The following is a 22,910-nucleotide window of genomic DNA, read 5'->3' on the forward strand; positions in this document are numbered from 1 at the left end:
TGTGTATTTAATAAAGGAACATCTCGGATAAACAGTACAGGTTTCCCCCACCATCTGAAGGTAGAGCGTTCCTATGAAATGGTTCGTAAGCCGAAATTCATAAAGCGAAGAAGCGATTACCATTTATTTATATGGGAAAATTTTGTGAGCGTTCGCAGACCCAAAAATAACCTACCAAATCATGCCAAATAACACATAAAACCTAAAATAACAGTAACATATAGTAAAAGCAGGAATGATATGATAAATACACAGCCTATATAAAGTAGAAATACTTTTCCACAATCATTACTGAACTGTTCTCCGTAGCGAAAATCTCACGCAAGCGCCGTCGGCAGAAAATCTCACGCAAGCGCTGTTGGCAAGAACACTTTCTCCAGTAACCTTTAAGCTGTGAAGCTACCAAATCATACCAAATAACACGTAAAAATACACAGCCTATATAAAGTAGAAATAATGTATGTACAGTGTAGTATCACTTACCGGAATCGGGAAGACAGCGCGGAGCACACTGATGATGGTGTGTTAGGCTGAGTCAGAGTTTGGGTGGTGCAGTGGCCCCCCCACCCTCCAGGCCACCGAGCGATACATTGCTGCGAAGAACGCAGGGGTCCAGCAGTAGCTGGGAGGCACACAGCACATCTTTAAGAAAAAAGCCGAAATAAACAAGCTAATTAATTAGGTGCCGCCCGACACATAATTGTCGGCCCAGATCAGTGCTGATTTCCGATTGCGTCGTCTTTGATCTGGCCCGACAATTACATGTTGGTGGCACCTAATTAATTAGCATGTTTATTTCAGCTTTTTTCTTAAAGATGTGCTGTGTGCCCCCCGGCTACTGCTGCATTCTCTGCGAATCAGTATCTGTCCGCGGCCCGGGGGTTGGGGTGGTGGGACACTGGGGTGTCATCTCATCGTTAGTTTCCATTAGAGCAGGCAGCTCATCTTCTTCTATCTCTGCCCGCCTTGACGTCAAAGGTCGAGGTTCGTCGTCTGCTGTGGCTGATGTGGAAGGCTTGCTTGACTGCTGAGCCTCGTGTATTTTTCTATCATACAGTTCTTTAATAAGGACTCAAACCATCCTGCAAATACCTCCTAAACTGACGTACCCTTTCAAAATTAAAGTCGTACTTTATCATTACTCATTTGGTTTCAATTGTTATCCTCTTTTCTTCCAATTGCATCAGCTCTTCATCTGTCAGTTCTTGGTGATGGGATACCAAAACCTCTTCAACATCATGTTCGTCAACTTCCACAAGCCAAACTCACGTTGTCCTTTCTTCATTCACCACGATCAAAACGCTTAATTATGTCTAGTTTTACTGTAAGTGTAACACCCTTACGAGCTCTTTCAGGCTTTTCCGATACCTTAGAACTCATCTTGCAAACGGCTGCTCACAGGCACGTGTTTCAGCAATGCTGTTCCGAATCCGGGGGAGAGCGGCTGCTCGGGGCGCGCTCTGCTTTTTATCACGCGCTGTATTTTTTTTCGTAACAGTGAAAACACCTTCTGAAAGTGAAAACAGGGTACTAATGTAGGTCTTTCGTAACAGTGAAGTTTCGTAAAACGAACGTTCGAAAAGCGGGGGACACCTGTGTAGGACAAAGGAAGGAAGCCCAGAGCAGGGCTTTCTAACCCCCTTTATGAAATAGCGTCTGGAATCCGAGTGTTGTACTCAATAGATTAGGGTAACACATATCTTTGCCTGATATTACTGACTTACTTGCTAATCATCTATTTTGATCGTTACTGGTAGAATGTTCACTGGTTGTCCTAATGGTTACCAGGAAATGTTTATCTAATGATCGTTTGTGCTACTGATTACTGGATAAACATTTATCCAGGGTGATAGCTTTCTTCACTCGTTACTGGATATTTGTTTTGACCATAGGACATATGAGCAGAATTAGGCCATTCAGCCCTTCAAGTCTATGCCACCGTTCAATCATGGCTGATTTATTTATTTTAACAATATTCTCCTGCCTTCACAACATAACCTTTGATGCCCTTACTAATGAATCTCCGCTTTAAACATACCCAGTGACTTGGCCTCCACTGATTCTGTGGCAATGAGTTCCACAGATTCACCAATCTGGCTAAAGAAATTCCTCCTTGTCTCAGTTCTACCGGGACACCCTTGTATTCTGAGGTGGTGTCCCTGGTCCTAGACCCTCCCACCGTTGGAAAAACCCCCTCCGCATTTTGTGGTGAAGCTTTGTGCTGCTGGTTGGTTCTTACTTGGTGAAAGTTTGACCACGTGGTTGCGGGGTGATAGGTAGCTGGGGACGTTGATGACTGGGTGAGCACCTGCCTGGAGGCAGCTAGTTCTTCCGGCTGTCAGGTGACCATTTGCCTGAGGTAATCTTTGCATGACACTTCACTGGGTGGATAGCTGGATGGATTTGTGTCAGGCAACTGCTTACTCCTCCTGTCCTTGTTAATCTGTTGGCTTTCTCTGCAGGTAGTCATAAGGTGAGAATGTTGGTAAACACCAAATGGTCCTCCAGAGCCCCCTCCTGTGGTGTCCTGGGTGTTAGAGTCACTTCTGCCTGGAACTTCTTGCTAAGCCATCTAAACCATACACTCACTCTGATTAGGACAGGATTGGGACTAGGCCTGAGCTGTGAATGAAAGGTTTCAACACTGGATGGATTTGTTGTCTAACCCCAGGCAAAACAACCGCATGGCCCCAAAAGTAAACATGTCACGGAACAACTTTGGCTGTGTGACTTGAGTGGCCTCCAATTCACAGAGATCATGTGAAAGATGAATGTTGTTGTGGATTCAAGGAGGAATCAGGGAATCTCTGCAAGACAGCTCCCTTCCCACCACCATCGCCACATTATGTTTAAAGCTTCCACAGCGATGATTAGGAACATGAGATGGCCACTGGTATTAAAGCTTTTACAGATGAAAGGGCCTGAGGAATATCTGTCTTTTAGTTATGGAAAGTACTTGCCCCTACTCCTCATGCATAACAAGGACTCTATGTACTAAATCATTTTATTTGGGGAAAGTTTGTGTTGCTGGATAAGGCGGGCTGGTTACGAGGCAAACATTTACCCAATGATGGTTGCCAGGTGCCTGTTTAGTGCTCGTGGTTTGTGTTCCACTCTTCTTGTCTGGACTCCGGTCTTCTGCAGCTGAAATGAATTACTGCCTCCACCTCTCCCAGCTGTTCATGCGGGGAAAGAATTTGACTCTACTGAACATCCGGGAATGTCTGGATTAAGGAAAGGTTCTTAACCTAACCAGGGATCAACTGGTTTTGATTAACTGTGGCTTTTTATATTGCAGGCATCTAATAATATCCTAATTTTGAGTGTGAAATAGGCAGAGTGTTTCCAACAGAATGGCAGAATGTTACATTAGCAGGAAAGCTCCATGAATGGGAAAGGGCAAATGTGACAGCTGGGAATTAAAGTCAGTGACCACAAATTTCTTCAGCCCCTTGTATCATATTGAAGCAGAGCAGATTCCCAGGCTAAGTGTACTCATCCACCAACTTGACCTAACAACACAACCGGAAAAGCACAAGCCCAAGCGTTTCCTTGGTAGCAGCTGTCCGACCTGGGGTATACAATCACCATCAGTGTAGTTGGGTAAATCAGTGGAAGCTGTTTGGAGCTGAGACTAAAGAGTGGATGCAGAGGGAGTAAACTCCACTGGTGTCCAGTGGTAAAGGGCAAGGTTAGGATGGATCTGTATGGGATAGGGATCACTCTGGGGCTAGGAGCTAAGAACAAAGATATTTATGAGGCCAGGACCTCAGTGCAGTATAGCAAATCAGTGACTGCAGAAAAAAATGAGAGAGCTTCAGTCTAAGGAGAGTGTTTCTGCTGAAAAGTATTTGGGAGTAGCAGTAGTTCAGAAACCAGGAACCTAATTGCCTAGACTAACAATCCACAAACCCAAGTTAAAGTCTCACCATGACAACTGTGAAGTAGAAGTTCACATAAGTTCTGGAAACTAGAAAAACAAGAATAATGTGACCTAATCATGGAGATTTCGAAAACGATCAGATTATAGTTACCACCTGCTCTGGTTCATTATTATCTTTGAGAGGAAGTCCAACATCCTGACCCTGTCTGGCTGACATGTAACTTCAGGCCTGCTAATGACTTGTGAAGTTACTCAGTGAGTCATTCAGTTGTACCATCACCGCTGAGCTGAAACAAAAAGGACAAAAATAGAAAGACCACCCGGCATCAACCTCCGCTCTGAATTCAGACAGAGCAGAGTTGCTCCTGACCTTGCCAATCCCAATTCTCAAACAGCTGGACTGGATATAAGTGGGAAGACGTACCCCACAGACCAGTCAAGTACAGCCTGAAGTAGGCATGGTCATGGAATGGTATCTTGTCAGATTCAGGTTGAATATCACCGGTATGTATTGTGAAATTTGTTTTTCGTCAGCAGAACATTGCAATGCATACAAATGAAAACTGTAAATTATAATAAATATATGTAACAAACTTTAATTAAATAAGGAGTGCAAAAAAGAGGAAAAAATACCACGGCAACATTCATGGGTTCATTGTCCATTCAGAAGTCTGATCTCAGAGGGGAGGAAGCTGTCCTTGAAACGTTGAGTGTGTGTCTTCAGGCTCCTGTGCCACCTCCTTGATGGTAGCAATGAGAAGCGGTTGCCTGGGTGACGGGGGTCCTCAATGATGGATGCCGCCTTGTTGAGGCACCACCTTTTGAAAATTTCCTGGATGCTGGGGAGTCTAGTGCCCATGATGGAGCTGGCTGAGTTTACAACTTTCTGCAGCTTTTTCTGATTCTGTGCAGTGGCCCGTCCATACTAGAGGGTGATATAACCAGTCAGAATGCCCTCCATGGTACACCTGTAGAAATTTGTGAGTGTCTTTGGTGACATACCGATTCTCCTCAAATTCCTAATAAATTATAACCACTGTTGTGCCTTCTTTGTAATTGCATTAATATGTTGGGCTCAGGATTGATCCTCAGAGATGTTGACACAAAGGAACTTAAAATTGCTCACTCTTTTCACTTCTGATCCTTTGATACGGACTAGTGTGTGTTCCCTCAACTTCCTCTTCCTGAAGACCACAGTCAATTCCTTGGTCTTACTGACATTGGGTGCAAGTTGTTGTTGTGACTGCACTCAACCAGCTGATCTATCTTGCTCCTGTACACCACCTCATTACCATCTGACATTCTGCCAACAATAGTTGTGTCGTCAGCAAGTTTATAGAAGGTGCTTGAGTTGTGCCTAGCCCCACAATCGTTGGTGTAGAGACAACAGAGCACTAGGCTAAGCCCGCATCTTTGAGGTGCGCCAGTGTTGATTGTCAGCGAGGTGGGGATGTTATTTCCCATCTGCACAGACTGTGGTCTCCTGGTGAGGAAGCCAAAGATCCAGTTGCAGAGGGAGGTACAGAGGCTCAGGTTTAGGAGCTTGTTGATTAGAACTAAGGGTAGGATTGTGTTGAATGCTGAGCTGTAGTTAGTAATCAGCAGTCCGACGTAGATATTGCTTTTGTCCCGGGGATCAAGGCAGAGTGGAGAGTCAGTGAGATTGCATCCACTGAAGACCTATTGTGGCAATTGCCAAATTGCCGTGGATCCAGGCCCTTTCTTAGGCAGGAGTTGATTCGAGCCATGACCAACCCCTCACAGCACTTCAGCCCAGTAGATGAGAGTGCCGTGGGTGATAGTCGGTGAGGCAGCTCACATCTTTGAGAGGTTGGTCATGGTTGGATTCAACTGCTGCCTAAGGAAGGGCCTGTTCTTGAATAACACTTGAAAGAAGGACTGAAAGCAGTAAGGACATAGGATGTTCTTAGGGTGGGGGTCTTCGCTGCTCTTCTCCAAAAGGACCAGAATTAACCAGGCTGTCTGGGCTGCATTGAGGCCTGGATAGCAACTTGAATGTACAGGAACGTAAGAAGCTATAGGGAACAGTGAACTGAGCCCAATACGTCATGGCCACTTCCCTCCCCACCATCAGCAAAATCTATGCGAAGCACTGCCTGTAGATGGCGACATCCCACCATCAAAGATCCCCACCGTCCAGGCCATGCTATCTTCCTACAGCCACCACTGGGCAGGAGGTACAGAAGCCTGAAGCCCTATAGCACCAGGTCTGCTTGGTTCAAGAATAGTTACTTCCCTTCGACCATTCAATTCTTGAGCCAACTTTAGGGTTTCGGCCCGAAACGCCAACTGTACTCTTTTCCATAGATGCTTCCTGGCCTGCTGAGTTCCTCCAGCGTTTTGTGTGTGTTGCTCGGATTTCCAGCATCTGCAGATTTTCTCTTGTTTGTGATTGGATAGCAGTAATCAGTGCAGTTTAGAAACACCATGGCTTCGTTAATCACTTTGCACTAAAATGGACTTTGATTTTGTTCTAATTGTAACAATTGTGTATAATTTATGTTTAATTTATGTTTCCCTTATGAATACCATTTATATGATTCTATACACCTACCGGCCACTTGACTTCGTCCTCCCGTACCTAATAAAGTGCTCACTGAGTGTACGTTAGTCGTCTACTGCTGCGGTAGCCCATCCGCTTCAAGTTTCGACACTTTGTGCATTCAGAGATGCTCTTCCGTACGCCACGGTTGTAATGTGTGGTTACTTAAGTTGCAGCCTCCTTCCTGTCAGCTTGAACCAGTCTTGCTATTGTCCTCTGACTTCTCCCATGAGCGAGTTGTTTCCACCCACAGCACTGCTGCTCACTGGATGTTTTTTTTTTGTGTTGTTTTTTGCACCACTTTCTGACAACTCTAGATGATGTTGTGCATGAAAATCCCAGGAGGTCAGCAGCTTCTGAGATTCTCAAACCACCCCGTCTGGCACCTGCAATCATTCTATGGTCAAAGTCACTCGATCACATTTCTTCCCATTCTGATGTTTAGTCTGGACAAAAACTGAACCTCGTGACCATATCTTCATGCTTTTATTCATCGAGTTGCTGCTACATGTTTGGCTGATCAGATACTTGCTTTAACGAGCAGGTATACCTCATAAAGTGGCCACTGAGTGAATGCCTGCAATGCTGCTGCAAGTAGGTTTCTCATTGCATCTATTCAAATGTGTACACTTCCATATGACGAGAAGCTCAGCTTTGACTTTGGATGGGTGCTGATGGACAAGGCTGCCAGTCCCTGAACCAACACAAAAGATAAATGCATTTGACCATATTCTTTTAGTCTATTTGTAGCAAACACATTTATCTGTGATATCATCAGTAGAGCTGAGCTCTGCTCATAATGCCCCATTTTCGTAAGACCATAAGGCATAGGAACAGAATTAGACCATTTGGCCCATCAAGTCCGATCTGCCATTCGATCATGGCTGATTTGTTTTCCCTCTCAACTCCATCCTCCTGCATTCGTCATGTAACCTTTGACACCCTTACTAATCATGAACCTACCAACCTCCACTTTAAATGTACCTAATGAAGACACCCTCCATTGTAATATACACAAAATGGTGGAGGAACTCAGCAGGCCAGGTAGCACCTAGGAAAAGAAACATGGACTGTACTTTTTTCCTAGATGCTGCCTGGCCTGCTGAGTTCCTCCAGCATTTTGTGTGTGTTGCTCGGAGTTCCAGCATCTGCAGGTTTTCTCTCATTTGTGATTGGACGCTCCATTTGTGCGAATGGAACAGGCATCCATGAGGGGCCCTGAGCCACCATAACTGTAACTCGTTGGCTTGCTCTTCCTCTTGCTCCAACACTGCTGTCAAGCCAGGGGATCGAGTATGGTTCAGTAAGAGCTGCAGAAGGGCAAAGTAACAGTAACTCAGATAATGCTGTTGCAGTGCCAGTGACCTGGGTTCAATTCCCACCCCTGCCTGTAAGGAGTTTGTACATTCTTCCTGCGACTGGATGAGTTTCCTCTGGGTACTCTGGTATTTCCTCCCACTTTCCAAAAGCATATGGGTTAGTAGGTTAGTTGGTCACATGGTGTAATTAGCTGGCAGGGCTCGTTGGGCCAGAGAGGATTGTTACCGTGCTGTATCTCTAAATAAAATACATAAAATCAGGAGCAACGTCAACTGCGCTTGAAAATGCCAAGGTGCCAGTCTGGAGAAGCTGCAGCACACTAAAGGGTGAAAACCACATGCAGTAGATAGTTAAATAATCCCACAACCAATGGATCAGACCAGAGCTCGGCTGTCCCACTACGTTTAGGGATGGTGTACAATTGAACAGTTAGCAAAACGAGGATGCTCAACAGCGTTGGGTCCTGGCTTGTCAGTGCTTAAGTCCAAACTGAAGCTACGGATTATTTTGCCCAGAACTGCCGAGTGGATAACCTACCTTAGCTTCATCCAGAAATCCCACCATCAAAGTTTGTCTTCACCAAATTCAACATATTTCACCTGACATCAAGAAATGGCTTAAGGTAATGGTTACCTGTGCGACCAGGCAACTATGGACCTGCGACTCTGGTTCTCTGAGTTCTCATACACATTGGCATCTACTGGATAGTATGAATGTTGCGCAGCTATGGCCTGTTCACAAGCCACAGGACAAATCAATTCTGGCTAAATACTGTCTATTCGGTGTACTCTTAGTTTACCAGTAGAGTGATGGAAAATTTCATCAACAGTTCTGTCAAGTTATACTTCGTCATGAGTAACCTGATCACTAGTGCCTGGTTAAGATTCTTGAGAGTAACTAAGTTCCAGGCATCGTCACAGAGTTGATCCCAAATTCTGAACATGGAGCTGATATTGACCACCCTTGCCAAGGCAGCATTTGACCAAGTTTTGCATCAATGAGTCCTGGTAAAACTGACATCAGTGGCGAAGTGCAAAATACGCCTTTAGTTGGAGCCAAGCTTTGGACAAAGGAAGATAGTTGTGGCCCTTGTAAGTCAATCATCCTAGCCTCAGGGGAGTGTCCTAGACCAATCCATCCTCAGTGCTTCATCAATGACCTTCTATCCATCAGTCACAAGTGGGCCATTTATGGACTGAACCAGTTCTGTTTGCAACTCATTAGTCAACGAAGAAGTCCAAGTTGACAAACAGCAAGTCTGAAACAAGATGTATTCGTGGGCAAGTGACATTTGTGCCATTTCCAGCAAAACGTGTCTAACTAAAAACCTTGACATTCCATGGCATTGCCATCACTGAGTCCCCCACCTTCAGCACCTGGGGATCACCATTGACCAGAATTTCAATTGGACCAGTCACATCAATACCACGGCTACAAGAGCAGTCCAGGGCAGGTAATCCTGTAGCAAGCATCTCAAAGCCTTTCCTGCACCTTTTAGTCAAATTAGGAAAGTGAAGAAGTATTCTCCAATTGTCTGGATGAATGCAGCTACAATACCTCTTGGGACTATATTTATTTATTTATTGACATTGGCTTTTCGAGCCGCACTGTCCAGCAATGCCTGATTAAATCCCAGCCTAATCACAGGACAATTTGCAATGACCGATTAACCTAGCAACTGGTATGCCTTTGGACTGTGGGGGGAAACCAGAGCACCCGGAGGAAACCCACGCAGTCATAGGGGGAACGTACAAACTCCCTACAGGCAGTGCTGGGAATTGAACCCGGGTCGTTGGTAGTGTAAAGTGTTGTGCTAACCACTACGCTACCGTGCCACCCCCACAACCCAAAGTAAACCACTTGACTGGTACCCCATTGACCACCCTGTGTTTATTAATTTCTACCATTTAGATAACGCATTGTTGGTGAACACATAGGCTCCTCTGACCCCAGCTCTCAAGGTGATAACTTCTATTGTCAGGAAGTACAAGGGCAGCAGATGCATAGGAGCAGCTCTGTCTGCAGTTTCCATTTAGCTCCCGTGATTGTGTAGCCAAGTTTCCATTGAACTCAATATATAAGTTTGCTGATGACACCACAATCGTAGGCCGTATCTCGGGTAATGATAAGTTTGAGTACAGAGAGGAAATTAACCTGGTGACATGGTGCGAAGACAATAACCTATCCCTCAATGTCAGCAAGACGAAGGAATCGGTTGTTGACTTCAGAAGGAGTAGCGGACCGCATGACCCAATTTACATCAGTGGTGCGCAAGTGGAACAGGTCAAAAGCTTTAAGTTCCTCGGGTCAAGTTCACAAATGACCTGACTTGGTCCAACCAAGCAGAGTCCACTGCCAAGAAGGCCCACCAGCGCTTTTACTTCCTGAGAAAGCTAAAGAAATTTGGCCTGTCCACTAAAACCCTCACTAATTTTTATAGATGCACCGTAGAAAACATTCTTCTAGGGTGCATCACAACCTGGTATGGAAGTTGTCCTGTCCAAGACCAGAAGAAGCTGCAGAAGATTGTGAACACGGCACAGCACATCACACAAACCAATCTTCTGTCCGTGGACTCACTTTACACCGCACACTGTCGGAGCAGTGCTGCCAGGATAGTCAAGGACATGACCCACCCAGCCAACCCACTTTTCGCCCCTCTTCCCTCCGGGAGAAGGCTCAGGAGCTTGAAGACTCGTACGGCCAGATTTGGGAACAGCTTCTTTCCAACTGTGATAAGACAGCTGAATGGATCCTGACCCAGATCTGGGCCGTACCCTCCAAATATGCGGACCTGCCTTGGTTTTTTTGCACTACCTTACTTTCCCTTTTCTATTTTCTATTTTTGATTTATAATTTAAATTTTTAATATTTACTATAGATTTGTACTCCAGGGAGTGCGAAGCGCAGAATCAAATATCGCTGTGATAATTGTACATTCTAGTATCAATTGTTTGGTGACAATAAAGTATAAAGTATAAGTCATTCACTGTCCTGATTTGGAAATGTATTACTGCTCCTTGATTGTTGCTGGATTTAGGTCCTGAAAAAGACAACCCAATCTTCATAAGGTCTGCACCATCTCAAGGGCAATCAGGAGTGGGTCAAAATTGGTGACCTTGCTGATAATGCCCAAACCCCAAACTAAATACATGAAACAAAATAGAAATAATGTGACTTTATTCCTCAGTAGTTGCCCCTCGTTGGGTATCTGGCCTTCAGCAGGGCTGAATTTGAGGGGTCAAGTGGGTGACATTGTTTTCCTGTGTTTCTAACTGAGAGGCTTTGCTTTTCTGTTTTTCAGTGGTCCTACGCATTTTATTTAATTCACCTCCAGGGCAAGCAGGGGTTCCAGCTGTTCTGCAAAACAGAGGAAATGAAGAGGAAGTGGATGGAGCAGTTTGAAATGGCATTGTAAGTCTCTTAGCAACCTCTTGACTGATGCAGTAAGCCCCGTGAGATGTTATAATGAGCTGCTTTTCAAAACTCAGTGTACTGATTATTCTGGACTGAAATTTAACTTATGAAATCGGTCTGGAGTGACAATCATGTATGACTTGATTATGAGAAATGGAATCCAGAATTCTCTCTTCTCCCCCATTCACTGATGTCTGAAACAAGCAGGAGAAACTGTGGCAGGTAAGGCATTTTGAAATGTGATTCAGGAGGTCCAAGTACAGAAGTTATTGAAAGCCAATGTACACTTACAAAGCATGTTGAAGAAGACTGGGGAATTTTGGGTTTTAAAACCAAGGAGAGCTGGATAATTGAAGGAAGGAGGGAAGGTGATGAACTTTTTAAAGTGATTAAATGGGAAACATGCCATTTCAAAAGAGGGCAGGTCCCTGCAACGTTGATGAGTGGAGCTTTTTTTTTGCTCGACTTTCTCCGAATGCCTTGCTAATACACGGAGCAAAGTGATTAGGCTCCAGTTTCATGTTTAGTCAAAGCTATTTTATTTTCCTCTCAAGTCTTCTTCAAATGTTTATTCTGGCAGGTGCTTCATAGTTTTGTTTTTTTCTGATTAATTCAATGGTTCAATTTAATATCAGAGAATGTATGCGGTGTACATCCCGGGTTGAGGGCTTGTTACAATTTTTTGGGAAATTGTGTCTTCTGAAAGTCACTGAGGTTCATTTATCACTAAATGATTGTACTGCCAGGTGGTCTGGACGGTAAACATGATATAAATATATTAGTGAAGAACACTTGCAACCAGAATAAGTGTCCACAGCTGACAAAGTACTTAGCACTTCTTTGTGGCTGTGAGCATCTTAAACTTAGGCGCATACCTAATATGGTAAGACATGCGCTGCTTAAGGATAACCTAAATTACTTGGGTGACTTGGATAGTAGGAACATTGCTTCATGCTTCCTGTGATCTCTGGTGTTATCTGTGTAGAGCTTGCAATCTTGCATCACGTGACTGGGTGTTCAAGTTTCCTTCGCCATCTCAAAGACATGGACTGGGAGGTTAAATGGCCTTTGTAAATTGCCCCTAGTGAGAGCAGGGGAACCTGAGAGGAGTAGATAAGAATGCGGGGAGTATAAAAGATGGGATTAATGTATGAGTAATGCCAGTGGCTGTTTGGATACCAGCATGTATATACTGGGCTGAAAGGTCTGCTTCTCTCATTGACTCGGTAACTACTTTGTTCCTTGCCTGGAAGAGGGTCGGTAGAAGGCTATAAAGGAGTTCCTGATGTTGATCCTGATTGTGCACACTTCTCTGTAGGTTGGGCAGTAAATTGGCAGGGGAGGGATTGATCAAGAGACGTGGTTGTGACAGACATGGGACTCCAGGTTAAGTCCTCTGAGGCAAATGCATGAGCAACCCTTACAAAGATTATCTTGCTCGAAGTGTGTCTTTTGATCCGAAGATATGCTCACCTTCCTTGATTTTTTATTTGGTTATGGATACTTTGATGTTTCTGGGAAGAAAACTGGGGGGCGCCTAAAGACCAGTCCAGTATGTATAGGGAGGCAGGACACCATCAGTTCACAGGCACAGGCAGGGCCGGGTAATGGTATGAGAGTGACGAGAGGAAATGTGGTCACTCCAGAGGCTGGAATTCTAACCTCCACCTTCCTTCACTTGGCATGACAACGTGGATGTAGAGTAACAGGGCAGCGTGGAGGAGAATCCCAAGGAACTTCTGAACCTGAGAGCAAGGCTGAGTCAATCGGGGAGACAAAGTATTGTAGACCCAGTGGTGTCAGGGTTCAAGGCATTGCAGATGCCTGGAGTGTTTGGACGAGTGGACCACACTTCTGCTTTCAAAAAGCCAGCAGAAGGCGGGGTAAGTTGGTGATACTGCCTGTGTGCTTCAGGGTAGGTTGATACAGGAACCAGTGTCATGGAAGAACATACCTAATGCCCCCCCAGTTCCCGGATATCAGGATACCACGCAGAGTGTGAAGCATTCTAGTAAAGGGATACTGAGAAGACATAAGGCAGGATGAGGAGATCACTCCAACTGAGAACTGATCGGGTCTTCTGCCAGTAACACCACTCACTTTGTGGATTTTGTGAGCAGTTTACAAGGGTCAATGTGTAACTCAGCTGCTTTGCTGTGACTTTAGACCACATATTTGCAATGTGGTGGACTTAAATATTGCATTGTTAAAAGCGTTTTACAATTTCTTACACCTTGGGACACCTGTTGGCCAGATTTTGTATGACGGCAGCTTTGCCACATCTCGGCAACTGTCAGAAGGTCGTTGTCTGTGCACTGACGAAGCTCCTGCTCCAGTCAGTGCGGGTGGATGATGAGTGTCTTCAAGTGACAAAGAGACTGTGAGCCTCACTGCATTCCTCGTGTTTCTCTCCTGGTCCAGCATCTGCTCGATGAAGCAGAATGAGATGTGTTCCCACTTATTCCAGGAGGGTTACAGTGGGAGAGCTCTGTGATCAGTATCTGTAATCTCTTACAGCCTGTCACTAGTTTTGATCTTCTTACCAGAAGACCTAGATTCCCTTGGATTATCCTGTCAAATCAAATAATTTGTTCAACTGGAATGGCTTAAAAAGACTGTAATCTTAAGGCATCATTCTAATGAATCTGCACTATGTCACTATGGTCTGTGCCAATGGTGTAGTGGGATCTGCACCGGACTGCAGAACAACAGGTCCCCAGTTCTAATCCGGCCGACTCCATGCACACTTTCTATCCATGCTCTGTTGAGTGTTGAGCTAGTAAAACAGACCAATGCTAAACAAATAGCAAGGTTGCCACCCAATAACGCCAAACAAGGCGCAGGGAGGAGCTTTACCTTTTTACCTATATCATCTATGGCAGGGGCAGTGTAACTAGGCACCCATTCCCAAGATATCACGCACTAATGTTTTGTCGGCACGTGACGTGCAGTGCTGTCCCTCAATTCTTTAAACCCCGCCCATAATAAAAGGATGCATAATAATTATCTTTGCTACCAAATGAAGCAGTGAGTGATGTTATTTTTACCATCTCAGAGCAGTGAGATTTCACCACTGGAAATGTCTCATGCTGGCTTGGAGCCAGCTAGATGGTTGCAAGAACATATGATGCTGAATGATCCATTTTGAAATCCTCACAGACCTGATGTATACATCAATATTTTGATAGTAAAAAAGTTAGAATAACAAAACTATTTAGTAATGGCATTATTGTCTTTTTAAAAGATTAATATTAATGATTTTTGAACAGGTTTTCTAATATAGTTTATTTCAATCTGTCTCTGTTATACTTTTATTAATAGTAAAATAATAAATCCACATAAATAAGCAAAGGACATACTTTTCCCATCAAAATTGTTACTAATTTATTAATCAGTGATCATCTATGCTCAAAGTTACCATGGCATGCCAGACACAAGGAAACCTGCAGATGCTGGAATTTCAAGCAACACACATAAAAGTTGCTGGTGAACGCAGCAGGCCAGGCAGCATCTCTAGGAAAAGGTACTGTCGACTGCATCTCTTCCTAGAGATGCTGCCTGGCCTGCTGCGTTCACCAGCAACTTTTATGTGTGTTGCATGGCATGCCAGAGAATTTTTAGAAGATTATCGCCCATTTGGGCACCCGCTCTCAAAAAAGGTTCAGCATCCCTGACTTACGCTATTTCCTGTCTGAGATACCAAACCCAGAAATGAAAGATCAAATGAGACTCAGAAAAGATACAGCATGCATGATGTAGTGCAGATTTGCTAAAATGATTCCTCCACAAAGACAGTTAACTTACAAGGCTTTCATAGATTAAGCCTGGAGATTGGAACCTCTTTGAGGTGTTTCGTTGAATGAATGAATGATTTGATTTGATAGGGTAATTGGAGGGAATGTGGTAGGGTGACCCAAATAATTGGGCTTAGCCATAACTTGAGGCTCAGGGGTTTGCAAGGAAATGTGGTAAACTCAAAATGTAATGGAAATCTGGCCTGCTCCCCACAAAAGAAGAGATTAATTCAAAACTCCAGAACACTCTCCCTTGATGATGTGTGAGAGTCTGTTGGTCCTCGAGTCGGGGGTTCGGAGAAGTGACGCGGAAAATTGTAACATCGGAACAGAGAGCTGCTGGTCTCCCCTCTTGTTGTAGGAAAGATCTCTCTTCCTCCTCGCTAGTGGTGAGAGAGAACTTGTCTTGAGATGTCAAAGTGTTGGGATGGACAGTAGTTTTTGCTGGACTGTAGATCACGGTCTCTTTGGGGGCTTTGCTATTGCTTGCATGGTGGGTGGTGGTGGTGGGGGGGGTTGAGGATTTTGTCGGAGCAAGTGGGGGGATGGGAGAGTGTTGACGTTTTTGCTGCTACCTGTGCGTAGGAGGGTGCTTTGGGGTTCTAGCATTTTCTGTCATTCATTCTTTGGGGTTTTTCTTCAGTTTCATGGATATCTGTGAAAAGTAAGAATTTCAGGTTGTATACTGTATACATTTTCTGGTATTAAAATGGACCATTTGAAATAAGGTATATTTTTGTTGAATTATGTTGTTTAGGATTACAGAATTAAAGTATGTCAGTGGAGTTAAGATGCTAATAAGCCATGATTTTACTGAACAGCAGGATAGTCCTGAGGATGTAGATGATTTCCTCCTGTTCCCAGGTGTACCACAGTATACATCAACCGTGCATTCAATTCTTCTCACCTGAGTGCATCGTAGAAGCAGCTGCTTCTCAGATTAGGGGATGAATAAAATTAAAAGGCTTTAATTAGATAGTTAAAAGAAGTGCCTGCTGATGTTTTTTTTTCTCAAATTAATTTCCTTTTCAGATCAAATATTAAACCTGAGAAAGCAACAGCAAATTATCATAATTTCCAAATGACGACGTTTGACAAATTCACAAACTGTAAAGCCTGCAAGATGTTGTTAAGGTAAAACAGAAGGCAAGCTGTGTGGCCCTAAGATAGGGGGATGGGAGGTGTACGGTGATCCTATGGGGGCAGGGTTTCAGAATGCGCTGGGGTGATGGTCCTATTCTGCATTAAGTAGTTTTTTAAATGAAGACATAGTTAACAATAATTAATCAATGATTACTATATTATTAATTAATTAGCAACCGCTGGGTGGTACTGAGGAGCAGTCAATGGTGGAATCATTTGCTGAAATGGTGCATCCCGCATGGTTTGACACCACCATGAATAGGTGTTATGGCCCATGCTCAGTATCTCAGAGCTGGACTGGAGATATAATGAAGACTGGTTAAGAATATTAAATGTAAGGTATCTCTTTTGTCCAGAGTGTGACTGATAGTGTTACCTCTTAGTGCTATTAAATACTCCAAAGTACAGCGGTGCTGATCGGATGGTTTCCTGGTAACTGTCTAGTAAGACCTTAAGATCATTAGACATAGGAGCAGAATTAGGCCATTCAGCCCATCGAGTCTGCGCTGCCATTGCATCATGGCTGATCCCAGATCCCACTCAATCCCATACACCTGCCTTCTTGCCATATCCTTTGATGCCCTGACCGATCAACTTCCACCTTAAATGTACACACGGACTTGGCCCCACCGCAGTCTGTGACAGAGCATTCCACAGATTTACTGCTCTCTGGCTAAAGACATTCCTCCTTACCTCTGTTCTGAAAGGTCGCCCCCTCAATTTTGAGGCTGTGTCTTCTAGTTCTGGATACCCCCACCAGAGGAAACATCCTCTCCACATCCACCTTATCTAGACCTTTCAACATTCAGTAGGTTTCAGTGAGATCCCCTTCCGCATTCTTCTAAATTCCAGTGAGTATAGGCCCAAAGCTGCGAAATGCTCCTCATATGTTAACCACTTCATTCCCAGAATCATCCTCGTGAACCTCCTCTGGACTCTCTCCAATGTGAGCATATCCTTTCTGAGATATGGGGCCCAAAACTGTTCACAATACTACAATACTCCAAGTGCGGCCTGACTAGCATTATCTCCTTGCTTTTATATTCTGTTCCCCTTGAAATAAATGCCAACATTGCATTTGCTTTCTTTACCACAGACTTGAGCTGTAAATTAATCATTAGTCACTGGCAGCCAACCAGAAAAGACCCTTTTTATTCTCACTCACTGCCTCCTGCCTGTCAGCCATTCCGTTATCCATGCCAGTACCTTTCCTGTAATGCCATTTTATCTTGTTAAACAGCCTCATGTGTGGTACCTTATCAAATGCCTTCTAAAAATCTAAGGTAAATGACATCCACTGCCTCTCCTTTGTCCACCCTATTTGTCACTTCCTCGAACAACTCTTAACAGATTTATCAGGCAAGGCTTCCCTTTACAGAAACTATGCTGACGTTGACTATTTTTATCATTAGTCTCCAAGTACCTTGAAACCTCATCCTTAAGAATAGACTGCAACACTTTCCCAACCATTGAGTTTAGACTAATTGGCTTATAATTTCTTTTCTTTTGCCTTCCTCCCTTCTTAAAGAGCAGAGTGATAATTGCAATCTTCCAGTCCTCTGGGACCATACCAGAATCAAGTGATTCTTGAAAGTCCATGACCAATGCATCTGTTATCTCTTCAGCAACCTCTCTCAGGACTCTGGGATGTAGTCCACCTGGTCTATGTGACTTATCCACCTTAAGAACTTTGAGTATTCCTTGCATTTTTTTCCTTTGTAATAGCAATGGCACTCACGGACCTCTGGCACAGTGCTAGTCACTTCCACAATGAAGACTGATGCAAAGTGCCCATTAAGTTCATCTGGCTTTTCCTTGTCCCCCATTACTGCCTCACCAGCATCATTTTCCAGTGGTCCAATGTCAACTCTAACCTCCCTTTTACTCTTTATATAACTGAAAAAACTTTTAGTATCCTGCTTTATATAATTGGCTACTCTGCCCTCATATTTCATCTTTTCCCTTCTTATAGCTTTTTTAGTTGCCCTTTGTTGGATCTTAAAAGCTTCCCAATCATCCATCTTCCCACTCACCTTTGCTACCTTATATTCCCTTTCCTTGGCTCTTATGTAGTCCTTAACTTCCCTTGTCAGCCACGGTTGCCTACCCCTGCCATTTGAGAACTTCTTCCTCTGTGGGACATATCTATCCACTGTGAACTATTCCCAGAAACTCCAGCCATCTCTGCTGTGCCGTCATCAACACCGATATTCCCCTCCAATCCACCTGGGAAAGCTCCTCTCTCATGCCTCTGTAATTCCCTTTATTCCATTGTGAAATTGATACAAGTGAGTTATGCTTCTCCCTCTCAAATTGCAGTATGAATTCAATCATATTATGATCACTGCTTCCTAAGGGTTCCTTTACATTAAGCTCCCTAATAAGATCTGGGTTATTACACAACGCCCAATCTAAGATAGCCTTTCCCCGAGTGGGCTCAAGCACAAGCTGCTCTAAAAAGCCATCTCGTGGGCATTCAACAAATTTCCTCTCTGGCGATCTGATCTAGCCAACCTGATTTTCCCAATCCCCTTGCATATTGAAGTGCCCGATTATAATTGTGTCATTATTCTTATTACATGCCTTTTCCAGCTCCCTTTGAAATCTTAACCCCACATCTTGGCTACTAATGAAGGTCAGGAATCCACCATGTAAAGTAAGTGGGTAATTCTACTTCGGCGACACAAGGGACTGCAGACGCTGACAGTCTAGATGAAGGATTGTGACCCAAAACGTTGCCTGCCCATTTCCCTCTCTTGATGTTGCCTGACCTGTTGAGTTCCTCCAGCATTACTTTTTTTAAATTCTACCTTGGCTTGGTGGTAACTACTTGAAAAAGAGACCTGAAAGATTATTCTTACCATGAAATTGAAACCTCATTATTCGGGCTGGAGACACAAGAGACTGTAAATGCTGAAACCTGCAGCAATTTAAAAAAAAACACGAAATACTGAAATACTTGGTCCTTGACCTTTACCCAATTAGGCACGTAGGCTCTAGGTTAAACATCTGGTGAAATAATGTCCCAAGGATTGTAATTGAGATGGAGGAAGAGGTCCTGATACACAAAACAATGCATCAGTGTTTCAGGAGTAAAAGCTGACTGAGTGTGAGGCCAAATAGTTGGATTGGATGCACTCAGATCAGTTATCTCTTTACGACAACTGATAAATCATCAGCGATTTCCATTTGTTGGTTTAGTCCATTTGCAAATCTCGTTTCTTTGTTCCGTCCCTTTCTTGCAGAGGGATCTTTTACCAGGGGTACACTTGTTCCAAATGTGGGGCTGGAGCTCACAAAGAATGTCTGGAGACAGCAGCACAATGCAAGTTAAGTACGTAACCCATTGCCTGTGGTTATTGGTTGTGCCAAAGGTCCTTGCTGTGAAGTTTGTGCTATTGTCAGGCATTGCTGAGGAACTCTTGTGAAATTTACATTTTATTCCATTCCTATGCTTATTCATCAATCAACATCACTAAAACAGAGTTTCTGGCTAGTTTTACAATTTTTTATAGGAGGTTGCTTTGTATAAATTGTCTATCATGCTTCCAACATTAACCCCATGACTACACTTTAAAAACACACATTTGCCTCTAGAGCACTTTGAACAATCTGGAGACCATGAAGTGTGCAGAATAAATCAGAATTAGAATCAGGTTTAATGTCACTGGCATATGTTGTGAAATTTGTTGTCTTTGCAGCAGCAGTACAATGCAATACATAATAATAGAGAAAAAATTGAATTACAGTAAGTGTGTGTGTGTATATATATATATATATATATATAAATAGTTAAATAGTTAAATTAAATAAGTATTGCAAAAATAGAAATAAAAAAAGTAGTGATGTAGAGTTCATAGGTTCAATGTCCATTCAGAAATTGGATGGCAGAGGGAAAGAAACTGTTCCTGAATCACTGAGTGTGTGCTTCAGGCTTCTGTACCTCCGTCCTGATGATGGTAGCAGTGAGAGCAAGGCATGACTTGGGGTGATAGGGATCCTTAATGATGGGCGCCAACTTTTTGAGGCATCGCTCCTTGAAGATGCCTCTAATACTGCGGAGGCACTAATACTGTGATGGCGCTAACTGGGTTTACAACTCTCTGCAGCTTATTTCAGCCCTCGCCAACCCCCCATACCAGATAGTTATGTAGCCCGTTAAAATGTTCTACATCTGTAGAAATTTGTGAGCCTCTTTGGTGATATAGCAAATTTCATCAAACTCCTAATGAAATATAGCCACTGTCGTCCCTTCTTTGTAACTGTGTCGATACGTTGGGTCCAGGATAGATCCTCAGAGATGTTGACACCAGGAACTTGAAATTGCTCACTCTTTCTCTTCTGATCCCTCTATGAGGATTGGTTTGTGTTCCCTCATCTTACACTTTCTGAAGTCCACAATCAGTTCTTTGGTCTTGCTGACGCTGAGTGTAGATCTTTCTCAATTGACTACTGCAAGATTCATCACAAAGGAATCTGTGATTGTAATTTGGTTGATGAAATAGAATGAATTGATGTAAAATATCTTTGGGAAGCTGCAAACTGAGCGTATGAACTTGCATCCTTCATTAGGGGCGATGACTTCCACAGCTCTTCAATCTTCTGGGAGAATTCCACTCTCCCTGAGATGAAGCTCCAAACTTCCTTACTCTCAGAGCAAGCACAACACAAAATGGATACTATGTGAAGCTCCCTTGAATCCGTCCTATTAAACCCTCCCTGAACATGGATTAAAAGCTGGATTCACAATGCCCATGTTCACCCCATGAGGCTCCAATTGTATCTTTTGATACGAGCATTTAGTTTTTTTTTTGGAAAACAGCAACAACTGCTGATTTTGAGATGGGGAATGTGACACTGGGATGTGTTTTTGGTGTATTTGGGTGCTGAAGGCATAGGCACTCTTCAGAGACCTATATGCAGTATTTCAGGAACAGATTCTTTCCCTGTGCCATCAGATTTCTGAATGGCTCATGAACCCATAGAAACTACCTCACTATTTCCCTTTTTTTTTGCACTAATTTATTTGCTTATTTTAATTGTAACTTCTATGAGTACTTTTGATGTCTTGCATTGCACGGCTGCCACTGAAACAACAAATGTTATGACATATGTCATCGATAATAGACCTGATTCCTGATTCAGTTCTCACCAGCAATATGGAGATCTGCAGTGTGAGGTGTAATGTTTACATTCTTGCTCAGGTCATTGTCTGTACAATGGCCTTTGACTCCTGATGACCTGATTCATTCAAACTCCTGAATTTTCCCATCGGCATTTTATAAAGTGCAATGGCACCAGGTGATGTGTTGCATAGAGCTGAATTTCATAACAGAGACTCACGATTCCACTCATCCATTCCCCATGACCATCTCTCCAATGTGACTTCACCTGGGGAAACGGGCTGGAGGGATCAGTGGAGAGTGCAGGGGGTGTAGGCTAGTGGGAGTATGTGGTGTGCCAAGGGAGGTTATGGGATGGTGGGGGTGGGGGAAGGCCACAAGAGATGAAGGCATGAATGGAAATGGTGGATAAGGTACCAATTCTTAGAAGGTTAAAAATCTTTCTTTCTGTCTCCTCTTACAGACACACCAGTTGATGATCTGGTAAGTTATAATGAAATGAAGAGACACCAGTGACTTTTTTGCCAGGTTTTTCCTCATTACTTTGCAGATACCCATCCTGGGGTGAAGGCTTCCCAGCCATTGATCTCACTAGACCATGGCTTCTGAGTATTAAAGTTCAAATTAAATTTTATTATCAAAGTACATATATGTCACTATATACAACCCTGAGATTCTCAACAAATCTTTGGAATAACTATAACAGGATCAATGAAAGATCAACTGGAGTGCAGAAGACAACAAACCGTGCAAGTGCAAATATAAATAAATAGCAATAAATAGAGAGAACATGAGACAATGAGATAAAGAGTCCTTGAAACTGAGTTCATTGGTTGTGGGAATATTTCCATGATGAGGCAAGTGGAGTTGAGTGAAGTTATCCCCTTTTGTTTAAGAGTCTGATGGTTGAGCAGTAGTAACTGTTCTTGAACCTGGTGGTGCGGGTCCTGAGGCTCTTGTACCTTCTACCTGATGGCAACAGCGAGAAAAGAGCATAACCTGGGTGGTGGAGATCCCTGACGATGAATGCTGCTTTCCTACAACAGCGTTTCATGTAGATATGCTCAATGGTTGGGAGGGCTTTACCTGTGATGTACTGGGCTGAATCCACTACATTTTGTAGGATTTTCCATACCATGGCATTGTTGTTTTCATACCAGGCTGTGATGCAGCCAGACAATATATCAGTAATTCACTGATGTTGTACTCCCTGCATGCTCCCTTTAAACTTATATAACTCTTTCCCGAACACTTCTCAGTGTCCATGGCTCCAGATTCACTCCCATTCATCTGTCTGTCTGGCTTAGGCCATGGTAGAAGCTGAAAGTCATGTTAGGGATCAGGTTGGTGCCATTTTGGCCTAAACATGGTTTCTTGAAATAGACAGATACAAATATTTCACCTTAAATTAAAATTAATACAAATTAGCTTGTCTTGTCTAAATTGAAGTTTGGACTGAAGTGTCACTTGAGGAAAGGAAGAGATCAGTTCTGGAGGGTTGCCCCAGTATAAAACATCTAACGGTGAAGCTCAAGAACGGGCACTTTGGCATGATGCTGAATTAAAGTAAACCTTTCTGCCTGTATATGATCTATAACCTTACATTCCCTATGTTTTCATGTGTCTAAGAGCTTTTGAAATGCTTCCACCACCAACCCCGACAGTGT

At 43.5% G+C, this 22,910-nt stretch overlaps 1 protein-coding gene across 5 annotated transcripts in view; it reads left to right on the forward strand.

The window, feature by feature from the left end:
* vav2 (vav 2 guanine nucleotide exchange factor) overlaps nucleotides 1-22,910 on the forward strand; it is a 210,530-nt gene that overhangs the window by 171,468 nt on the left and 16,152 nt on the right. For all 5 annotated transcript variants that reach the window (XM_063073773.1, XM_063073777.1, XM_063073775.1 and 2 more), the window contains 4 exons: nucleotides 11,071-11,180; nucleotides 16,010-16,111; nucleotides 19,366-19,454; nucleotides 21,707-21,726. In XM_063073773.1, the coding sequence (XP_062929843.1) occupies nucleotides 11,071-11,180; nucleotides 16,010-16,111; nucleotides 19,366-19,454; nucleotides 21,707-21,726 (321 nt within the window). The remainder of the gene's footprint in view (nucleotides 1-11,070; nucleotides 11,181-16,009; nucleotides 16,112-19,365; nucleotides 19,455-21,706; nucleotides 21,727-22,910) is intronic.

Source organism: Mobula hypostoma, chromosome 21, assembly GCF_963921235.1.
Source record: "Mobula hypostoma chromosome 21, sMobHyp1.1, whole genome shotgun sequence".
NCBI lineage: Eukaryota > Metazoa > Chordata > Chondrichthyes > Myliobatiformes > Myliobatidae > Mobula > Mobula hypostoma.